Source organism: Lampetra planeri, chromosome 30, assembly GCF_965212315.1.
Source record: "Lampetra planeri chromosome 30, kcLamPlan1.2.h2, whole genome shotgun sequence".
Classification (NCBI taxonomy): domain Eukaryota; kingdom Metazoa; phylum Chordata; class Hyperoartia; order Petromyzontiformes; family Petromyzontidae; genus Lampetra; species Lampetra planeri.
In genome coordinates this window covers 3,435,626-3,457,248 of record NC_136136.1, presented here as the reverse complement: position 1 = coordinate 3,457,248, position 21,623 = coordinate 3,435,626, and the positions used below count along the sequence as shown (strand labels likewise).

The following is a 21,623-nucleotide window of genomic DNA, read 5'->3' as shown; positions in this document are numbered from 1 at the left end:
GTAAGTCCCCGTCACGCTAACCCTCCGCTCCGCGCCACGCTCAAAGGGTACATATTCTTAGGTTTTTTCGGTAAAGTCACGTAGGTAAAAAATAAAAATTAATGAAAGTAAAATAAAAATAAAATAAAAATCATTGCATCATTACTTGATGCAGCTATCGTGCTGTGACGGTTCCACCTGAAGACGGAAGCTTGTGTTGCCTCCGAAACGTCGAGATTTTTATTTTAATTTTATTTTACTTTTATTAATTGTAATTTTTTACCTACGTGACTTTACCGAAAAAACCTAAGAATATGAATCCTTGCAGTCACGAAAGCTTCAAATCTAGCTCAAAGGGTAACCACCCGAAGCTCGGCACGGATAGTTTCAAGAATCCAATGTTTGGTGAGCCAGGTCTCACAGTGAAAGAAGGGATTGTGAATTTCTGCGTTACACTTCGCCGACCGCAGGGATGAATTACGACCGTCGAATTGAATAAGTTCCCGGGATGCGCTGTTAAACCGAATCTGGTGACCGTGTCGCCGAAAAGACACCGCTGATGGAGGCTGCACCTCGTTCGTTAGACATGTCTCAAGAACCCTGGTAGGGAGCCGTGGTGCTCAGAGGTGAAGGTGGATGAGTGGGAATCGGACGGATCGAGGGAACTTGAGCAATGGACCTGCCATTGCCTTTGAGAGAAAGACAGAATCGAAGGAAGCCAATTAATTCTCAAGCACGTGTTCTCCAATCAGCCCGACGGCTCAAAAGGTGATTTTATCCACAAAACCAACGCGGCCTTCGGCGAGCATCGCAGCACGATTTGCGGGAAGTGAAATGAATCCGCGCAAAATCGTCGGCGGATGGTGATGATGCCTCTAAAAGCGACAGCAAGTACAATTATATTTTATTTTATTTCATTTCTCGCGCAATTCTTTTAGCCCGTGACGCACCGAAGATCACCGCTCTCCCTGCAACGCTGAGATAATTAATATGTGAGCACAAATACAAAGACAAAGATCCCCCGCATAGCCTTAATAGACTGTAAGGGCAAGTGCTGTTAGCGAGCAGCTATAAAGGCCTGAACGGTGCACGAGGGGGTAGGTGGCCAGCACCACGCCCGACCGCCTTTGTCTCCCTAGTGGCGATGTTTACACACCGTACCAGGTACTCATTTGAGGCTGAGTCGACCTAGGGGAGGCCCGGGACCGGTTTTTGTGTGAGTGTGCGTGAGCGCACACACACTCACACACATGCGCGAGGACACTCACACTCACACACGCGCGTGTGACCCTATGACCCTTGGGGTCTGATTGCCAGGGGCGATGCAAACGAAACCACGAAATGATGGCAGGGGACCCCACACACGCGCACAAACAGGAGACTCCTCGCAACGACGCGCGTCGACGTTCAAGAGACAACCGCTAAAGCTCAGCCGTGTGCTTCACTCGCTTGGGTTTCACGACTTAAGATCCGTGCGCTGTCATATTTGTGTGTGTGTGAGTATGTGTGAGTGTGTGTGAGTGTGTGTGAGAGTGTGTGTGAGTGTGTGAGTGTGTGAGTGTGTGTGAGTGTGTGTGAGTGTGTGTGAGTGTGTGAGTGTGTGTGAGTGTGTGTGAGTGTGTGAGTATGTGTGAGTGTGTGTGAGTGTGTGTGAGAGTGTGTGTGAGTGTGTGAGTGTGTGTGAGTGTGTGTGAGTGTGTGTGAGTGTGTGAGTGTGTGTGAGTGTGTGTGAGTGTGTGAGTATGTGTGAGTGTGTGTGAGTGTGTGTGAGTGTGTGTGAGAGTGTGTGTGAGTGTGAGTGTGTGTGAGTGTGTGTGAGTGTGTGTGAGTGTGTGAGTGTGTGTGAGTGTGTGTGAGTGTGTGAGTATGTGTGAGTGTGTGTGAGTGTGTGTGAGAGTGTGTGTGAGTGTGTGAGTGTGTGTGAGTGTGTGTGAGTGTGTGAGTGTGTGTGAGTGTGTGTGAGTGTGTGTGAGTGTGTGAGTGTGTGTGAGTGTGTGTGAGTGTGTGAGTGTGTGTGAGTGTGTGAGTGTGTGTGAGTGTGTGAGTGTGTGTGAGTGTGTGTGAGTGTGTGTGAGTGTGTGTGAGTGTGTGTGAGTGTGTGTGAGTGTGTGTGAGTGTGTGTGAGTGTGTGTGAGTGTGTGTGAGTGTGTGTGAGTGTGTGTGAGTGTGTGTGAGTGTGTGTGAGTGTGTGTGGGGAGCGATAGTGCAGCGGTTAGCGCGCTGCGCTATAAACCCGGCGACACGAGTTCGATTCCCACTCACGGCCAACACCAGTGACGATTATTTGAACCGGTCCCGGGCCTCCCCTAGGTCGACTCAGCCTTAAATGAGTACCTGGTGCGGTGTGTAAACATCGCCACTAGGGAGACAAAGGCGGTCGGGCGTGGTGCTGGCCACCCACCCCCTCGTGTACCGTTCCGGCCTTCATAGGTGCTCGCTAACAGCACTTGCCCCAACAGTCTGTTAAAGGCTATACGGGGGTTCTTCTTCTTTGTGTGTGAGTGTGTGTGAGTGCGTGTGAGTGTGTGTCCCACACGTTCGAACGAGCCGACGACCACTTCACTGTGGCCCTGTGACGTGGACACGGTAATTGACGCGGTTGCCTGGCGACGGAACGGAGATTTTTTGACGTTGTCAAGGTGACGGCGGTGTTGCCATGGCGACGCGACAAACCTGTTGATGGAGCATTGAAAAAAAAACACGTGAGGCTTGTTTACCTTAGCGGGGGTTATTTTAACATGTGCGATTTCTGTGCCGTCTCCTCCGGCAATTAAATTGCGTCGAATGTTAACGCCACGGACGACTGGTTTGTTATTTTACACCGTATTGATTTTTTTATATCCGCGCGCCGTGCGTTGTTGACCCTGGTGTACGAGACGTGACTTGTTTTTAATGAACATCATCATCGTCGTCATCGTCTTCATCATCATTGGCAACAGCAGTGAGCAGCAGCCTCGTCAGCGTCGTCATCGGAAGTCGCAGCAGCGAGACGGCTAACTTTGTTTTATTTTATTTTTTTATTTTATTTCTCCCCTCAAATCTAGAACATTAAAAGTTCCCTGTAATGAGGTCCTTCTGTGTAACATCTTGCACACCGGGACACCGTTGACGGCATTTTATTTTACGCGGTTTATCGTTTTGTTTCCTCACCGCTGTCACAACGATGACGATGACAACGGTCGATGGGGGCATAGCGGGCAGGATTTAGCACCGCCCCCCACCCTGCCCCCCCCGGCCCCCCACCCCCCTGCCCCCCTCCACCCCCACCCCCTCCACCCCCTCCACCCCCGGCCCCCCTCCACCCCCCTGCTCCCCTCCACCCCCACCCCCCGGCCCCCCTCCACCCCCACCCCCCGGCCCCCCTCAACCCTGCCCCCCTCCACCCCCACCCCCTGCCCCCCTCCGCCCCCCTGCCCCCCTCCACCCCCACCCCCTCCACCCCCTCCACCCCCGGCCCCCCTCCACCCCCCTGCTCCCCTCCACCCCCACCCCCTGGCCCCCTCCACCCCCACCCCCCGGCCCCCCTCAACCCTGCCCCCCTCCACCCCCACCCCCTGCCCCCCTCCGCCCCCCTCCGCCCCCCTCCACCCTTATGCCCCCCTCCACTCCCACCCCCCGGCCCCCCACCCCCCCACCCCCCGGCCCCCCTCCACCTTGTATCCGCTGGGCTGCTCGCCAACTAATTCGGAATCAGGATCAGAATCTCGATTTTTCCGGGAGAAATCCGACGAGCTATGAAGCTCTTTATCACAGATGGTCCAGCGAGGGGTGGGTCAAGAAGTCACAGCAGCAAACAGTAGAACAACAAAAACAACAACAACAACAACAACAACACGATAGGTGTGTGCACAGTAAAGGAAATGTAAACAAATCACTTAAACAATTTTACTAAACTGAAACTAAAACTACTTTTTTTACTTTACCACGTAAGGCCCACTGAGCTATGCAGCTCATATTATTATTACCACACGCTTTTATTTCACTCTGTCTGTTGTTGTTGTTGTATCCTCAAATCTTGTAACTCAATTTTAACCCACTTCCCAATGTGGTATCGACTGCAAACTTGGTATACTTATGTCATACTGATGACAATACTATATTCTATCATTAAAAAAAAAAATTTAACATTATTTTTTATATCTTTTCGGCTTGGGTCTAATTGTCCACGGTCAACTGACGTTGGCTGTAATTGGCCACGGTCCCTTACGTTATGGCAAGCTTCGGGGCCACTTCCTGGAGTCGTGGAGTTCTTCCATTACCAGTACATTTCCTTATTCAGAAGCGACCTGGCCATCAAGACCGATAGCTCAACGAAGTGGACATTCTACAGCGGCCAAATAATCTGATCGCGCGACCTCTAAATAATAAACTCGTAACAGACCAATAGCTAAGTAAGAACCACAGTGCATGAATGTACGTTTAGAGGAGGCCTCCATCCAGCTGTGGATTGACAAAGGGCTGATATATATATGGTCTCACACCCAGAGGTGAATGGAGGTGATGTATTACTGCCCTTTATTCAATAATAATATATATAAACAATGACATTCAAAGAATGACACTGCATAAATATAACCCAACACCCCGGGCTAAGACGACATAGCCTTGATTTATTTAGACAGTTTCACCCTTTTTACACTTTGAGACCTCCTTTACCAGTGGCAAAATATAGTAGTAGGTTTTTACCCTTTAAACTGGTACAAAACTGACACCTTTATACAAGGCATCATGTTTGCAATAACCGCAACACAAGCAGTCAAAATGCAAACAAAAAGAAACAACTCTGATAATGGTAATGATGTGCACTGTCCTTGAAGTTGATTGGTCCACACCCGAGACAGCTTTCCTTAGAGCCTAGTCTCCATTGGTGTTGGACCAGATGACGCCAAAAAGGCGTACAACTGTGGACCAATCAACTTCAAGGACAGTGCATATCATTACCATTATCAGAGTTGTTTCTTTTTGTTTGCATTTTGACTGCTTGTGTTGCGGTTATTGCAAACATGATGCCTTGTATAAAGGTGTCAGTTTTGTACCAGTTTAAAGGGTAAAAACCTACTACTTCACCCTTTTTGTTAAGATCTTTGCTTCCCACCCCCCTCACCCCCCAATTACATTCCAGTTATGCCGCGAGCATCGTGCAACGAGATGATGCAACGTTAATGCAGACATCTGCAGCCAGCAGTGGATCACCTTGTGTCAGAGATGGCATCAGCAGGACTACCTCTGAAATCGATTTGAAGGACCGCGCCCCACAGAGAGTTCATCACGTGCCAAACAAACTCGGTTATCTCTTTTTTTCCTTTCATTTTCCATACGGATGGTTCCACCTTATGTGAGTGCTTGTATATAGATAATAGCAGCTAGAGGCATAACGAGGTGTGTAGGTAGCCGCTCCCAGCACAGGGGACATTAGCGTCGACAAAGGAACCGGAACAAAAGATGAAAAGTGTGAGCCCTGAGAGGCGCGCGCTTGGGATTTCATTCGAAGAGGAGCACACATTGATTCACAAAACAGAGACATCTCATCGATCGTTGAGAGAATGAAACGGGCTTGTGCCGGACTCGTCATGGCCACGAGGGGAGATGGTGGTGGTCCTTGGCCCAGGCTGGTGACGGAATTGAGTAAGATCGTGTAAATATAAATGCGTCGTCGTTACACCTGCCAACACCCAACACAGCTAATCAGCAAGTTTTGTGACGTAAACACAACGTGTCCATTAGCTACTAGTTGAGCACAGCGGTGTGTCGGAGAGTAAGCCCACAACATTTACAATTAGAGTACTGTGACGCTTCGCCGGTGATTACAAGCAGCCTCATCAAGCCATTTTCCAGAATTGCCGACGACTCCTTCGTCAACGAACACTGCCAGTGTCCAAGTGTGTCCAGAAGCACGCCCGGCCTGTCCCCTCCACCGCCGCGCTGACCCTGACCCACAGCGGCACACGTCAGAATCTTTTCGCCGAGTCGGCCTACGCAAGGGGCCTGGGGCAGCCGCAATGTGGCCACGAAGGGCGTCGAGAATCGTCGAGAGGGCACGTTCGGTCGAGGATCGGAGCAGCGAGGAGTCGTCGTCGGAACGAACGTGAAACGGAACCCCCCCGGTTGTGTTCCGCGTCGACCGTTTGCCACCCCCACAGGCGCTGCCAGGAAGGGTGCGGACGCTGGCACGGAGAGGGACTTCTTCGTCCGAATGAAGTGCACCATCACCAGCCGCGGCAAAACCGTCAACCTCAAGTCGGCCACGTGGAAGGTACGGACGGCCCGGACGCCCCCCACTCCGCCCCCTCGTGCGTCACCACTCCACCGCCCGGCCCCACCGGGCACTGCCGCGGGGTAACGGTGAACCCGCCGCACGGGCGGGTATCTGGAGGTCGCTGGTTTCGTCGTCGCGACGTCGGGGCGGCTGAAACAACGGTGCAAACTTCTTAAATCCCCCCCCCCCCTCACCTGCCCCCCCCCCACTCGCAGCCCCCCCCCCCAGCCTCATTTCATTCCTTCCACCAAGGGCCCATGCCAACCGCACAAACACCACTGGTATGAAGGTCCCTGTTCATCCACGGTAGGCTCCCGCCTAGCGAAAGAAATAAGCGGCAGTGAATTACGATGAAATGTAATTGAATTGTCTTCATGAAGGTATCGTGCGTGCGCGGTGGCTGGAAACTCAATCAGTGGTTGCTATCGGGGGGCCTCGGGTAGCCCATCAGCTGTTTCCCATTGGTACTGGGGCAGCAATGAATTGAGGGTTAGGGTGTGGTTAGAGTTATGGCTGGGATTAGGGTAGGGTTAGGAGCTAGAGTTAGGCTTGGGGTTAGGGATAAAGTTAAGGTTGGGGCTGGGTTTAGCATTCGGGTTGAGTGGCAGTGTTAGGGTTGGAGATAGGGCCAGTGTTAGGCGTTAGATTATACGTTGCGTCAGGATTAGGAACACGGAGTTGTGGTTAGGGATGAGTTTAGGGTTAAGGCAATGATTTAGCATAGAGTTAAAGTTTAGGGCCAGTCTTGGGTTTAGGGTTTTGTTACAGTTGGCTTTAAGCTTTGGCCTTTGGCCTATGGTTAACAGTTGCATTTAGAGTTAGGGGTCAGGGTAGGGTTATCAGTGGGTTTCGGGGTGAACATTTAGGGCTCACATTCGGTTTGATGCACAGCGGCAGGTGCCGGAGAGCGAGCCGCGCCAATTGAGCACGGTCCACGGTGCTGGCGTCAAAGTTTCACGGTGAGACTTGGGTTTGTGTCTCGGGTTAAAGTTGCCGTTGAGGCTGAGCGTCCAGCGAGCAGGTGTGTCCGTGCGAGCCGCGCTAATTGAGCGCGGTCTGCGGGGCCCTAATGAGATTCTGTCCGGGGCGGCGCGCTGCCCTGCAGACGCCAGACCCTCGCTAACGCACGCCTGGCTTAGATTAGCGGCGTTCCCCCGCCCTCCCAGTGTCGTCTCCCCCCCCTCCTCCTCCTCCATCGCGAGTGGCGATTCTTCTTCTTTGGTGGCGAGGGTTCGATCCTCGCCCTGACGCCTGTTGTATATTCGGAGGTGTGCGTGTCTCTCTTCTCGTGGTCGCGTGGACTTTTCTACGGGTCCTCTTACGACGACGCTAACGGTTATCTTTCGACGTCGTGAGAGGACCCCCGAGAGGGGTCCGTGCCTCTAAGCATCGGGCAGTTGGTTTCGGCAAGCCTGGTTGCTGATGAGACACTGCATGTCGAAACCCGTCCAGAGTTTTCGAGCGTTAAACCAATGCTTGCTGAAGAGGTGCATGCCCAGAAGGCCGTGTGGTTAATGGGATGTGTAAAAAATACGTTGACACGTAAACAAAAAAAATTCACATGCAAGTATTTGGAGTGGCAGATATGGGGGAACGTGTGGGCGTTACGGCTGGTAATTTATTTTTAGCGAAATTTTGTTTAGTTTTCTTCCCCCCCTCCTCCCCCCCGGCACCTTCAATGAGCACGGTTGGCTACGTACGGTGCGAAAGAAGTTCAACGTACGTACGTACATACAACGGGGAGCAACGAGAAAATCTGGCAGATTCCTTCATTAATTCGTCTGCGCGCGTGCACCACCACGCAGGTCCTGCACTGCACGGGTCACATGCGCGTGTGCGGTGACCCCTCGGGGTCATTCCCTGACGGGATGGAGCAGCAACAACAACAGAGGCAGCAGCATCAACAACACCAACAGCAGCAGCAGCAGCTTCATCATCATCAGCAGCAGCAGCAACAGGCATCGCCTCGCGCATTTCTCGGAGCACCGTCGGTGCCCAGGGCGTCGTCAATCCCGGCCGGCAGCTGCCTGGTGCTGCTCTGCTCGCCGATCCCGCACCCGGCCAGCATCGAGACGCCGCTCGACAGCCGCACCTTCCTGACGCGCCACGCCATGGACATGAAGTTCACCTACTGCGACGAGAGGTGGGCCCGCTGTGTGGGAGGGTGGTTCACGCCTGGTGCGCGCGTGGTAGTCGTGCAGCGGTTGGCGTGCCGCGCGCACGACGAGCCCGGCTGCCCGAGTTCGATTCACGCTCGCGGCCACCGACGCCGGTGATGGTTATCTGCGCCGGTGCTGGGGCCCCTCCCCTTGATCGGCTCAGCCTCACGTGAGTGCCTGGTGCGGTTTGTAAATATTAGCACTGGGGGAGACAAAGGCGGCCCGGCGTAGTGCTGGCCACCCAGTTCTAAAGAAAATAAATGTTCGAACTCCTGTGCGTGCATCATCACCGTGATCATTGTCATCCCTGATCTTTCCACTGCTGGATGAGGGCCTCCACCAACCGCTCGCCTGTGGCCATCTCTCTTGGTCTCACGATGCGCCAGTCCATGTAGCCGCCATGGTCGGGGCCGGCCGCATCTCCCGATCCCCTCTCCGGCGGTGGTGGCGGTGGCGGCGGCACCGTAGTTTGTGCTGTCGAGCGCCAACGGCAGCGTGGGGTCCACCCGGCTTTTTAGTCTCTGTCCCAGCGTTTGTTGATTAATTTTAGCGTCACGTCGCCAAACGCTCCCCATTCATCCGGACAACACGCGGGGGTGCGGCGAATGACCGGGAGGTCGCGGTCAAATATATAGAGGGGTGTAAGGGTGCGTCGATTAATCATTTAATATCGATCCCTCGCTCTGCAGGTGTCAAATCGCTTGTGTAAGGATTATTATTTCCCTTCTACGTGACTTTACCGAAAGAACCAAGAATATGAATCCCTGCAGTCACGAAAGCTTTAAATCAAAATTTGCTCCCATCCGTTTGGGTCGTGTGTAATGGGCTCACACGACCTCTCCGCAGCTGCAAGTGGCCGCCAGCGCCGCTGCCGCGTGGCCACAGCAACGGCGTTCAGAAACCAGTCAGAGATTTATTTTTCGTTTTTAACTGAATTGCCACCCTGAATTGTGGCAATTTGTCAGGGCGGAGAGCTGGGGGTGGGGTAAGGGCACGGCTAGCATCAGTGGCGAGTGATTACCGGAATCTATTTTGAGCTTCCCCCCCCCCTTACCCCCCCCCCCCCCCGCTCCTCTTTACGAGCCAGCGCTGACCAGCGTAGGGAAGTATGGTCATATAGCCCCGATGTTCGACGCGGTGTGTGCAGAGCCCTTCATCCAGCGGTGGATTGACGGAGGGCTGAAGAAATGAAATCGATTGTGCAAGGAATGGTGAGGCTAGCTGGTGCTGGGTGGATCACTCCATCGCAGAGATCTTGAGAGGTGGCGACGGCTTGGGGAGGGTGCCTCACATCCAGCAGTGGATTGATCACGGCTGACCATGATGACGACGACGACGATGACGTTGAGATGCAAACAAAGATTGAATGATGTTTTCATCCAGCAGTGGATTGATCACGGCTGACCATGATGACGACGACGACGATGACGTTGAGATGCAAACAAAGATTGAATGATGTTTTCATCCAGCAGTGGATTGATCACGGCTGACCATGATGACGACGACGACGATGACGTTGAGATGCAAACAAAGATTGAATGATGTTTTCATCCAGCAGTGGATTGATCACGGCTGACCATGATGACGACGACGACGATGACGTTGAGATGCAAACAAAGATTGAATGATGTTTTCATCCAGCAGTGGATTGATCACGGCTGACCATGATGACGACGACGACGATGACGTTGAGATGCAAACAAAGATTGAATGATGTTTTCATCCAGCAGTGGATTGATCACGGCTGACCATGATGACGACGACGACGATGACGTTGAGATGCAAACAAAGATTGAATGATGTTTTCATCCAGCAGTGGATTGATCACGGCTGACCATGATGACGACGACGACGATGACGTTGAGATGCAAACAAAGATTGAATGATGTTTTCATCCAGCAGTGGATTGATCACGGCTGACCATGATGACGACGACGACGATGACGTTGAGATGCAAACAAAGATTGAATTATGTTTTCATCCAGCAGTGGATTGATCACGGCTGACCATGATGACGACGACGACGATGACGTTGAGATGCAAACAAAGATTGAATGATGTTTTCATCCAGCAGTGGATTGATCACGGCTGACCATGATGACGACGACGACGATGACGTTGAGATGCAAACAAAGATTGAATGATGTTTTCATCCAGCAGTGGATTGATCACGGCTGACCATGATGACGACGACGACGATGACGTTGAGATGCAAACAAAGATTGAATGATGTTTTCATCCAGCAGTGGATTGATCACGGCTGACCATGATGACGACGACGACGATGACGTTGAGATGCAAACAAAGATTGAATGATGTTTTCATCCAGCAGTGGATTGATCACGGCTGACCATGATGACGACGACGACGATGACGTTGAGATGCAAACAAAGATTGAATGATGTTTTCATCCAGCAGTGGATTGATCACGGCTGACCATGATGACGACGACGACGATGACGTTGAGATGCAAACAAAGATTGAATGATGTTTTCATCCAGCAGTGGATTGATCACGGCTGACCATGATGACGACGACGACGATGACGTTGAGATGCAAACAAAGATTGAATGATGTTTTCATCCAGCAGTGGATTGATCATGGCTGACGATGATGATGACGACGATGACGTTGAGATGCAAACAAAGATTGAATGATGTTTTCATCCAGCAGTGGATTGATCACGGCTGACCATGATGACGACGACGACGATGACGTTGAGATGCAAACAAAGATTGAATGATGTTTTCATCCAGCAGTGGATTGATCACGGCTGACCATGATGACGACGACGACGATGACGTTGAGATGCAAACAAAGATTGAATGATGTTTTCATCCAGCAGTGGATTGATCACGGCTGACCATGATGACGACGACGACGATGACGTTGAGATGCAAACAAAGATTGAATGATGTTTTCATCCAGCAGTGGATTGATCACGGCTGACCATGATGACGACGACGACGATGACGTTGAGATGCAAACAAAGATTGAATGATGTTTTCATCCAGCAGTGGATTGATCACGGCTGACCATGATGACGACGACGACGATGACGTTGAGATGCAAACAAAGATTGAATGATGTTTTCATCCAGCAGTGGATTGATCACGGCTGACCATGATGACGACGACGACGATGACGTTGAGATGCAAACAAAGATTGAATGATGTTTTCATCCAGCAGTGGATTGATCACGGCTGACCATGATGACGACGACGACGATGACGTTGAGATGCAAACAAAGATTGAATGATGTTTTCATCCAGCAGTGGATTGATCACGGCTGACCATGATGACGACGACGACGATGACGTTGAGATGCAAACAAAGATTGAATGATGTTTTCATCCAGCAGTGGATTGATCACGGCTGACCATGATGACGACGACGACGATGACGTTGAGATGCAAACAAAGATTGAATGATGTTTTCATCCAGCAGTGGATTGATCACGGCTGACCATGATGACGACGACGACGATGACGTTGAGATGCAAACAAAGATTGAATGATGTTTTCATCCAGCAGTGGATTGATCACGGCTGACCATGATGACGACGACGACGATGACGTTGAGATGCAAACAAAGATTGAATGATGTTTTCATCCAGCAGTGGATTGATCATGGCTGACGATGATGATGACGACGATGACGTTGAGATGCAAACAAAGATTGAATGATGTTTTCATCCAGCAGTGGATTGATCATGGCTGACGATGATGATGACGACGATGACGTTGAGATGCAAACAAAGATTGAATGATGTTTTCATCCAGCAGTGGATTGATCATGGCTGACGATGATGATGACGACGATGACGTTGAGATGCAAACAAAGATTGAATGATATTTTCATCCAGGAGTGGATTGATCATGGCTGACGATGATGATGACAATGACGACGATGACGTTGAGATGCAAACAAAGTTTGAATTATATTTTCATCCAGGAGTGGATTGATCATGGCTGACGATGATGATGACGACGACGATGACGTTCAGATGCAAACAGAGATTTAATGACATCTTAATGAAAAGGACGTTTGAAAATTATTCTCAGATGACTCTGTGATGTGTCTTTTTTTTCCAATACAGCTTCAGCCACTGTCCTGTCTCAATGACAAAGGCGCAGGTCATGCCTCTGTGTTTTTTAATTTACTTTCAGAAACCGATCCGAACATCAAATATGCATTTCAAAGGTCTATCCACAATGCAAACACAAAATAAAAACCATCCGTGACTAAATTTGCTAAGTGTATTACAAAGCAGCAGGCACCATGGAGAGCCTCTCCCCCGGGCTATGCCTGCCACCGTCAGCAGCAGCAGCCATGATCTATCCACAGCTGGACAGAGGCCTTCCCCAAGCCGCCGCCATCTCTCGCCGTCCCACGACGCAGCGGTCCACCCGGCGGCGTAGGCGCGAGCCGATTTCGTGGCTCCGTCTCCTGGGGGTGCGTCCACCGTGGAGATGGAGCCACGTCCATCTCCACGGTGACCGCTCCGTCGTCGCTCTCGGCCGTTACCACCCCCCCCCCTTCCCGCCCCCCCCCCCCTCTCTCTAATATTTTCTTTGGAGCGCCATGGTGGCTAGGAGATGTTACCTCCCTTGCCTGGCAGGAAAAAAGTTCAACGTACTGACTTACAACGGGGAGCAACAGGAAAATCTCTCAGATTCATTCATACACTCGTCTGCGCGCGTGCACCACCGTGCTTGGAGTTTCCGTGTTCTCCCCATTTTTGCTGTCCCGCACCTCCCGATTAGCACGGTTGGCTCCGTACGGTGTGTGAAAGCAGTTCATCATGCATACGTGGTGGTCGCGCGGATTTTTCTTCGTGTCCTCCGGGTTTTTCCCTCCACATTTGGAATCAACGTGCGTTTCAGAGTATTCGGCTGCTATAAATTTCCACGCGAAAAGCCACGTAGCTGAGCTATCATTTGTGGCCAGGTCCCTGAGCTATAATTTGTGGCCAGGTCGCTACTGAAAAAGAGCTGTGTATCTCATTGCGCCTTACCTGGTCAAATAAAAATAATTCTTTAGTAGTTTAGCGGTCAATTCGATGTCTGTCGCTCGCACACGGTTCAACTTAAACAGAACACGAATCCTCGCAACTCGCGCCGCGCCACGCAATTCTCACATCGTTTGACGGGAGCAAATATCCGGTGCGGGTTTCCCTTTCCTGTATGCGGGTTCGCTCGGTGCGATTCCGCGTGCCGCGTAACCCGGAAAATCACATGTTATGTGCTTTTAATTCATTCAGATGCGGCTATGCGGTCGGACGTGGGACAACGTTTGTGTACTGTGTGTGCCGTACGCACTGCTCGGCAGGCAGCTGTCTCTCGTGCGGTGCATTGTGGGTCGGGTGATCGTGCGGTCCATGCTACGCTTTGTGCACCCCGTTTTTTGGAATGCATCTACTACTGCGTAGAGTGGGTTGTCCCGTGCCTTGACCAGGCCGCACTGTGTCTTGAATTCACAACCGGAACCGCATTCAGCTCCTCAAGAAGCTCAAAAAGTTGATTCTGCTGCAAGAACGCCGGCTGTACGTGGCATGCAGCAGAGGGCTGTGCAGCACTATTCGCTGTCGTGCGGTGCTTTTATGCTCCCATCTCGGTGCGCCTATGGCCCACGGGGTGTCCTGATGCAGTTGCAGAAGCGTGGAGCTAAACGTTGGAATAGTCACAGCCACTCGTGTGTACGTATGTGTGTGTCTGTACATGTGTGTGTCTGTACGTGTGTGTCTGTGCATGTGTGCATACGTGGTGTGGGGAGCGGTAGTGTAGCAGTTAGCGAACCCGGCGGTCCGAGTTCGATTCCCGCTCACGGCTAATAACTAGTGATGATTATCTGTACCAGTCCTGGGCCTCCCCTAGAACGACTCAGCCTCAGAGGAGTATCTGGTGCAGTTTGTAAAAACAACGCCACTGGGGAGACAAAGGCGGCCGGGCGTGGTTCTGGCCACCCACCCCCCTCGTGCGCCGTGCCGGCCTTCATAGGCGCTGCTCGCTAACAGCACTTGCCCCAACAGTCTGTTAAGGCTACACGTGGGAGATCTTTGTCTTTGTGTGCGTGTGTGTACGTGTGCACGTAGGATAACCGACCTGATTGGGTACCACCCGAAGGAGCTGCTCGGCCGCTCGGTGTACGAGTACTACCACGCGCTCGACGCGGAGCGCGTCACCAAGTCCCACCACCACCGTAAGCGCCGCCGCGTCCGCACGGCCACTCGAGGGCCGGCCGCGGCACGACCCCGGCACGACCCCGGCACGACCCCGGCTGTGTGTACGCTCGCGACGGCCCGTTCTCATAAATCCACTGCTGGATGAGGGCCTCGCCCACGCCGTGCGCGTCACGACAACTATTTAAACTGTGAACTAGACTATTTTTTTTGAGCAGCTAAAGGCCCACTGAGCTATTAGCTTCTTATTCAGAAGCGACCTGGCCACACATGATAGCTCGGCGAAGTGGCTTATCATCACGTGGACATTTATAGCAGCCAAATGCTCTTGAACGCGTGATGTTGATTCTAAATGTGGAGGGAAAAACCAGAGGACCCCAGAGAAAAAATCCACGTCACCACGGGGAGAGAGAGACGTGGAAACTCCAAATATACAACAGGTGTCAAGGTCGGGGTTGAACCCACGACCTCCTGTATACCAGGCGAGGTAGTCAACGTCTCGCCACCGTGATCCCCCCGATTCGTTGTTAGCGCGGTCCCTTCGCGGCCGCCACCTGTGCCAACCTGATGGGCACTGTTGGTGGTCGCCCATCCCAGCGCTGTCCGGGCTCAATCCTGCTTGGCTTCCCCGATGTCACGAGGTCGGGGCAGTGCGATCCCATTTGATTTGGTCGCCGGCAAATTTTTTTTTTAAGTGACTTGAACAAAAAACAAACCCGATGCAGTGCACGTGGAACACGCTGCCACTGCCTTGGCGCGGCGATCGAGTCGCGTTTCACTTGCTGTGGAGTGCGCGGAGTCGGCCTACGTGATGCATTCTTCCCTGTGGCGAGTTTCCTGTCGAGTACAGGAATTCCCACAGTCGGGAGAGACGTGGGGTGCGGTGGGGTTGGGGGTGGAGGGGGGCAGAGCTATTGTTTTGGGGTTTAGTGTGGGGGGCACCCCCCCGCCTCTCTATCCCCCGTGTGTGCAGGTTTCTTGTGCGAAGTTTTACGTCCCGCTCGGCTCTGCCGTTACCGCTCCGCAATATTTGACAGTGCCGTCACCGTGCGATTAAACCGTACCCGGTTAGAGGCTCCACTCGGGAGACAAAGGCGGCCTGGCATGGTGTTGGCCACCCACCCCCTCGTGTGCCGTGCCGGCCTTCATAGGTTCTGGTGAACAGCACTTGCCCCAACAGTCTGTTATAGGCTATACGGGGGGTATTTGTCTTTGGAACGAGTGAGTGTCGAGTGTGGTTTCATTATGCGGATGAGTAGGATTATTGAATAAGTGAGGTGCGGGTGAGTTTAGTGAGTGGATAATGGGCTGCTATGCTGTGAGATGTTAACGACCTCGCCTGGCATACAGGAGGTCATGGGTTCGATCCCCCCCTCCCCCCCCGTGGGGTCGCTCTCTTTGGAGAAAAATCCGCGTGACCTCGGCAAGAACTCAAGAGACCAGGATATAGTCTCAGTTGCAAGAATGGCCGAAATGAAATCAGAAAAGTCGTATGGGTTCATCTCGGAGTCCTGTGCCCGCAGCGTTGCGTACATAAGGGGCCCGCATTAAATTGGGCTGGAAAATGTTTTCTCGCTTGCAACCATGTTCAGGGAGAGAGCGAAGTAACAGCTCGCAATAAGCCCTCTAAGGAGACCCAAATCCAGCTTACTGCAAAGCTGGGGAGCTTTATTTCAATTACACAGGATTACGGGTCATTACTCTCATCTGCTGACAAGTGCAGGAATAGAGAATCCTTTCCCCCGTGTTTTTTGTTATTGCGTTTGGGGGATGAAGATATTTGCGGTGGGTGGTGGTGGTGGTGGGAGAGCGACAAGGGAAGATAGGTTTCTCAGACGTATTTAGCTATTTCATATCTGCTGCCTTAATTGTCTGTAATCTCACGCCGTAAGTAAAATATATATTTAAAATGCAGTGCATGAATCCGTGGCTTAACAATTTAATATGTTAAAATGAGAATGTGCTGTATCAGGAACGCGGTGACCCGAGTTCAGTTCCTGGCCACAGCTCTCAACATCAGTGGTAATGTATGAGCTGGATCTGGGTAATCCCTCAACCAGCCCCTGCTTAACAGACCTGGAGGAATATGGAGAGGCCTTAGATTCCGTGGTGGATTGGCAAAGGACTGTAAATGTTTACATCACGACACGGTGCACACCTGAATTATAAGATATTGAATTTGTCCATCGGTGAGTGAGCGTGCAGTCAACAGAGCTGGAGTTCTTGTTGGCCAGAAGGCAGCAGACATGGGTGGTGGCGATGAGCTCTGTACGGCCTATGTCCTTTGACCCATGCCAATAATATGATGGCCGAAAATGTTCACGTCGCTAATGTTACAGTTTCAAAAAACACATTTCCAAACTCTCGTCTCATTCCTTCAATACTTTTTTGTGGTTGCAGTTTTTGAGAGTTGAGAATGGATTTTTGTAAAATGAAGTAAAATCTGAGTAATATGGGCAGGGACTCAAATCGAGAAACTTTGCACGATTGTTTTGAGTGTGTGTGTGGAGCGCATTGCGCTACAAACCCAACCACCCGAGTTCGATTCCCGCTCACGGCCCCACACCAGCGACGATTATCCGAATCGGTCCTGGGCCTCCCCTAGGTCGACTCAGCCTCAAATGAGTACCTGGTGCGGTATGTAAACATCGCCACGAGAGAGACAAAGGCGACCGGGCATGGCGCTGGCTACTCACCCCCTCCTGTGCCGTGCCGGCCTTCATAGGTGCTCGCTAACAGCACTTGCCCCAACAGTTTGTTAAGCCTATACGGGGGATCTTTGTCTTTTTTATTGCTCGCTCATATCGCTGCTGGGGGGAGCCCCTCCAAAAACAAGCTCTGCTCGAGAGGCCTTCAAGAGGATATTTGGCCTCCTATTTTCCATGCTGACCAGACGTCTTCTAAAGAGATATAGTTTAACTGTTTCAGCAGGAAGGGCCCAACAAGCTGTTAGGCTCCATTTCATTGGCGTACTGCGATGGTCCAGATACACGATGCGGATATCAGTGATAATCACAGTTGCACAGGTCGCGATACAAACAGCGAGTATCGGTGTGTGTGCTTTACATGGACGAGGTGGGAGTATCCACGCTTTACCCCAGTCCAACAAACCTGATGATTGCCTAACTGTGGTGTACGCATACTAATGGTCTCCATGGTGGCGAGATGTTAACGACCTCGCCTGGTGAGCAGGAGAGCATGGGTTCGATCTCGACCCTGACGCCTGCTGCATATTTGTAGTTTGCATGTTTTTGTGTGTGTTTGGTTTGTTGTCCTTTCTCCGCATCTCCGATTTGTACGGTTGGCTACATGTGGTGCGAAAGAAGTTCAACATATATACATACATGTTCTCCCTGTGGTCACGTGGATTTTTCTCCAGGTCTTCCAGTTTTCCCCTCCACATTTGGACTCTACATGCGTTCAGAACATTTGGCTGCTAAAAATGTCCACGTGATAAGTCACTTCGTTGAACTATCATTTGTGGCCTGGTCGCTTAAAAAAAAGAGCCCTATAACGCAGTTGCCATTACTTGGGGAAGATTTGTATTAGTTAGTTCGATGGGTGAACAGAGGCGGGAGGATTTGAAGAAACTTGCACCGTCGTTTCAACTGCCGTACCAGGAGATCAAAGCGGAAGTGAGGGATTTGAAGACACTTGACCCGTCATTTCAACTGCCATGCCAGATCAAAGCGAAAGTGAGGAATTTGAAGAAACTTGCACCATCGTTTCAACTGCCGTGCCAGGAGATCAAAGCGGAAGTGAGGGATTTGCTTTGCAGCTGCGTTTGCAACATTTCTACTCTCACCTCTTCCAAGACGTCTGGTCAGCACGGAAGAGTAGGCCCAAACCAATATCCTGTCGAGGTGCGTTCCTATTTAGAGTACGCTGAACTTCTTTCACACCGTACGTAGCCAACCGTGCTAATCGGAGGTGCTGATCGAAGGACAACAAACGAAATACAACAAAAAAGCAGTTAAAAAAAATAAGTTTTCTGTATCTCACACTAGTGGAGGTTTCCTCTTCCACCAGCAGTGGCGTTGAGAGAGCAATTGCAGGGCTGCACCTTCACCTTTTACTGTAGCTGAGAGAGAAGAAAAAGTAAAACTAAAAAGGCAAATTGGATGTCAAGTGGTGCCTTCCATCTGTGCGCGGCTTCACATAATAAATAAAGACGGCGAGTAGAATGTTGGAACTCTGTCAGGAATAAGCGTGGCCCACTTTTGGGCCTCTTCTTGCGAAGAATTAACATCGCTTGGTTTGTTCCCCAACGTTTTAATAGCCAAGGAACATCCCGTGACCGCACTCCGAGGAAGATGATCCTGTTAATTGCAACATGGGAAAAATCTAAAAATGAACATCTTTTAAGCTGAAGCTCACAGTAATGAGCATTTTCTGCCAAATAAATGCTGAATTAAGTCCACATTTAGTTCAGGTTGGGAAGCTGCCGTGGTGCAATGGTTGGAAGCGTGCTGGAATTGCAACCCAGAAGGTCACGGATTAAATCTCTTGGCACAGTAGTGGAAACAATGGGGCAAGTTAAAACAAAAACATCTTCCCTGCCTCTGTCTCCACCCAGCAAAACAAAAATGGGTTCATTGAAAAAAATGTATATTTAAAATAATTTCATTAAATAACGTTATTGATTTTATTTAAAATAATTTAATTGGGAAAATAACAAAATGAAACCAATTTTAATGGCAAATCGTACGTGTGGTTCATGTTGTGCAAGCTAACCAATCTTGAGTGAGATTCCCAGTCATGCTCATCAGTATCAACTGGTATTTATACCTGCCCTGGGTCTCCCATAGGTCAACTCATGGTGATCACATCGTTGTGAACATCGTGAGTTGCGATCACCATCACTGTTTGCATCATCGTCATCATCATATGTGTCACGATGCATCAAAACAGCACCCATGGCGATACGTGGTCGGGCATGCATCGTTCTGGACAAGTTTGTCCTTAATAGGCACTCGCTAACAGCACTTGGACATTGTCATGGGGACATCGGCAAAGGCCATGGAACCATGGGGCAAAAGCAGTTTCCATTCCCTTTGCACCAAGAAGCGTGGAGAAGCGCATGCATCGAGTCAGACCGAGAGATTGGAAGAGGAAGACGTTGATCAGAGTACACAGACAGGCCAGAGAGGGGCCATCGAGTTAGTCTGTTCAGTAAGATCTATGTTGAACTTTTTTCACACAGTACACAGCCAACCGTGATAATCGGAGGTGTGTAATGAGGGAGTGGTCGTGTAGCGGGTGAGCGCTGCTGCGCTACGAACCCGGAGACTTGAGTTCGATTCCCGATCACCGACCCTCTTCGTGTGCCGTGCCGGCCTTCAAAGGTGCTCGCTTATAGCACTTGCCCCAAAAGGCTGTTAAGGCTACACGGGGGATCTTTGTCTTGTGTGCTTGTGTGCAAGTGGTTGGTAGGTGAATGAAGCTGGAAATGTATCTCATCCTCACCAGAACCACGACCACCACCATCGTCATTATCCTCACAGATGACATCATCATCTGCAGCATAATGTTCAACAGACATGGCTATTGTCATCATCATTTGCATCATCATCATATCTGTCTTATCGTCGTCATCATCATCACAGACATAGTTGTAATCATCATGATTTTTTGCATCATCGTCATCACCATCACATTGTTTCACCATTGTCATCTGCAGATGCAGCAGCATTCGAATCAGACTTAATGCTCATCATGAAAGCATCTGCAGAAGCATCATCCACATCAGCCACAAAATAGACATCATCAGCAGTAGCAGCAGCCTGAAAATCATAATTTATATCATCATTTGCATCATCATTATAATTATGATAATCATCACCACTGGACACATTTGCTTGTGTGAACATCATAGTTACCTAACACTGAGACCATTTTACACATCATACATTTACTCAGCTGAAAATGCTAACAATACGTACGTGTTTGGCATCTCCGCGATAGGTTGTGACAACAACAAATAAAATCTGCCTTCACATATTGCAGCCGCTTTGAAGGTTGCGCGCAACGGAGCATTAACAAACTCGAGAAAATGATGTCTTGCAGCCAGGGCATTTTGCATGTGCGTTACGTTACGCGGCTGCAAGAACAAACCCAGTGCGCAACAGGTCACGTTCCGGTGAGTTGCTATCGAACATCTTGACATTTCAGAGTAAATACGTTCCACTCCCCCCCGCCCTCGTCAAAGAAAGGAGTCAGTCCAGTGGCATTTGTTTTGAGTTCTCTGGGGCACGCGGTGAAAGCGCAGCCCCTGAAAGTGCCCTATTCCGCCGCTGCAGGCGCAAGCAACATCCTCCACTGGAGGGATTTCTCCCGAGGGTATTTTTTTCCATCGCTTCCACACTGGACAATCACGCAGGAGGTGGCCGTACCGACACCTTACCCCACCGCGCGTGACCTGCCCCTTCTATAATTGTGGTGAAGCCATTGATATTAAACTGCTGGGTGGACACGGGTTAGCTATGGGGGGGTGGGGGAGGTGTGGATAGGCCAGTCATCTCAGTCAACCCATGGCACCTGGGTCTGTCCCGTGACCTCCTTGCCAGTGGGCGTTTGACACTTCAAGTGGCCTTAAAGTGCACCTAGCATGGCACAAGCGCCGTGGCGACGTCACCGGCACTTAGTCGTGAATGGCGGTTGTTGTTGTTGTTGGGGTATTTAAGAACCTTTCTCTGGCAGCAGGACCCGCACCACCGATTAGCATAGTTGGCCATGGACGGTGCGAAATAAGTTCAACATACATACAAACATGCTTACATACAGAATCCAAATGCTGTCGTGGTCACGTGGGGTTCAGGCTATCCTGCCATCGATGGCAGGACCCCTTTTGGGGGCAAAAGGTCATCGAGGTCGTAACAAGGGACAGGACAATTGTATTGCTTTAAGTGCCCTTCTGGCCATAAACGAATGCACCCTTTTGCCATTATTCCCCGCTGTCTGTCTCCCGGCGGCAAAAAAAACGATTGTGCACTACCACCCGAGTGACCTCTTGTCCAATCGATGACCTCACTCGTGAACACGCACTCGT

The 21,623-nt window shown here is 50.8% G+C and overlaps 1 protein-coding gene across 3 annotated transcripts in view; it reads left to right on the top strand.

The window, feature by feature from the left end:
• The window catches only part of LOC144728807 (hypoxia-inducible factor 1-alpha-like), an 81,482-nt gene that overhangs the window by 37,608 nt on the left and 22,251 nt on the right, over positions 1 to 21,623 (top strand). For all 3 annotated transcript variants that reach the window (XM_078608472.1, XM_078608473.1, XM_078608471.1), the window contains exons 5-7: positions 6,120 to 6,232; positions 8,041 to 8,378; positions 14,489 to 14,595. In XM_078608472.1, the coding sequence (XP_078464598.1) occupies positions 6,120 to 6,232; positions 8,041 to 8,378; positions 14,489 to 14,595 (558 nt within the window). The remainder of the gene's footprint in view (positions 1 to 6,119; positions 6,233 to 8,040; positions 8,379 to 14,488; positions 14,596 to 21,623) is intronic.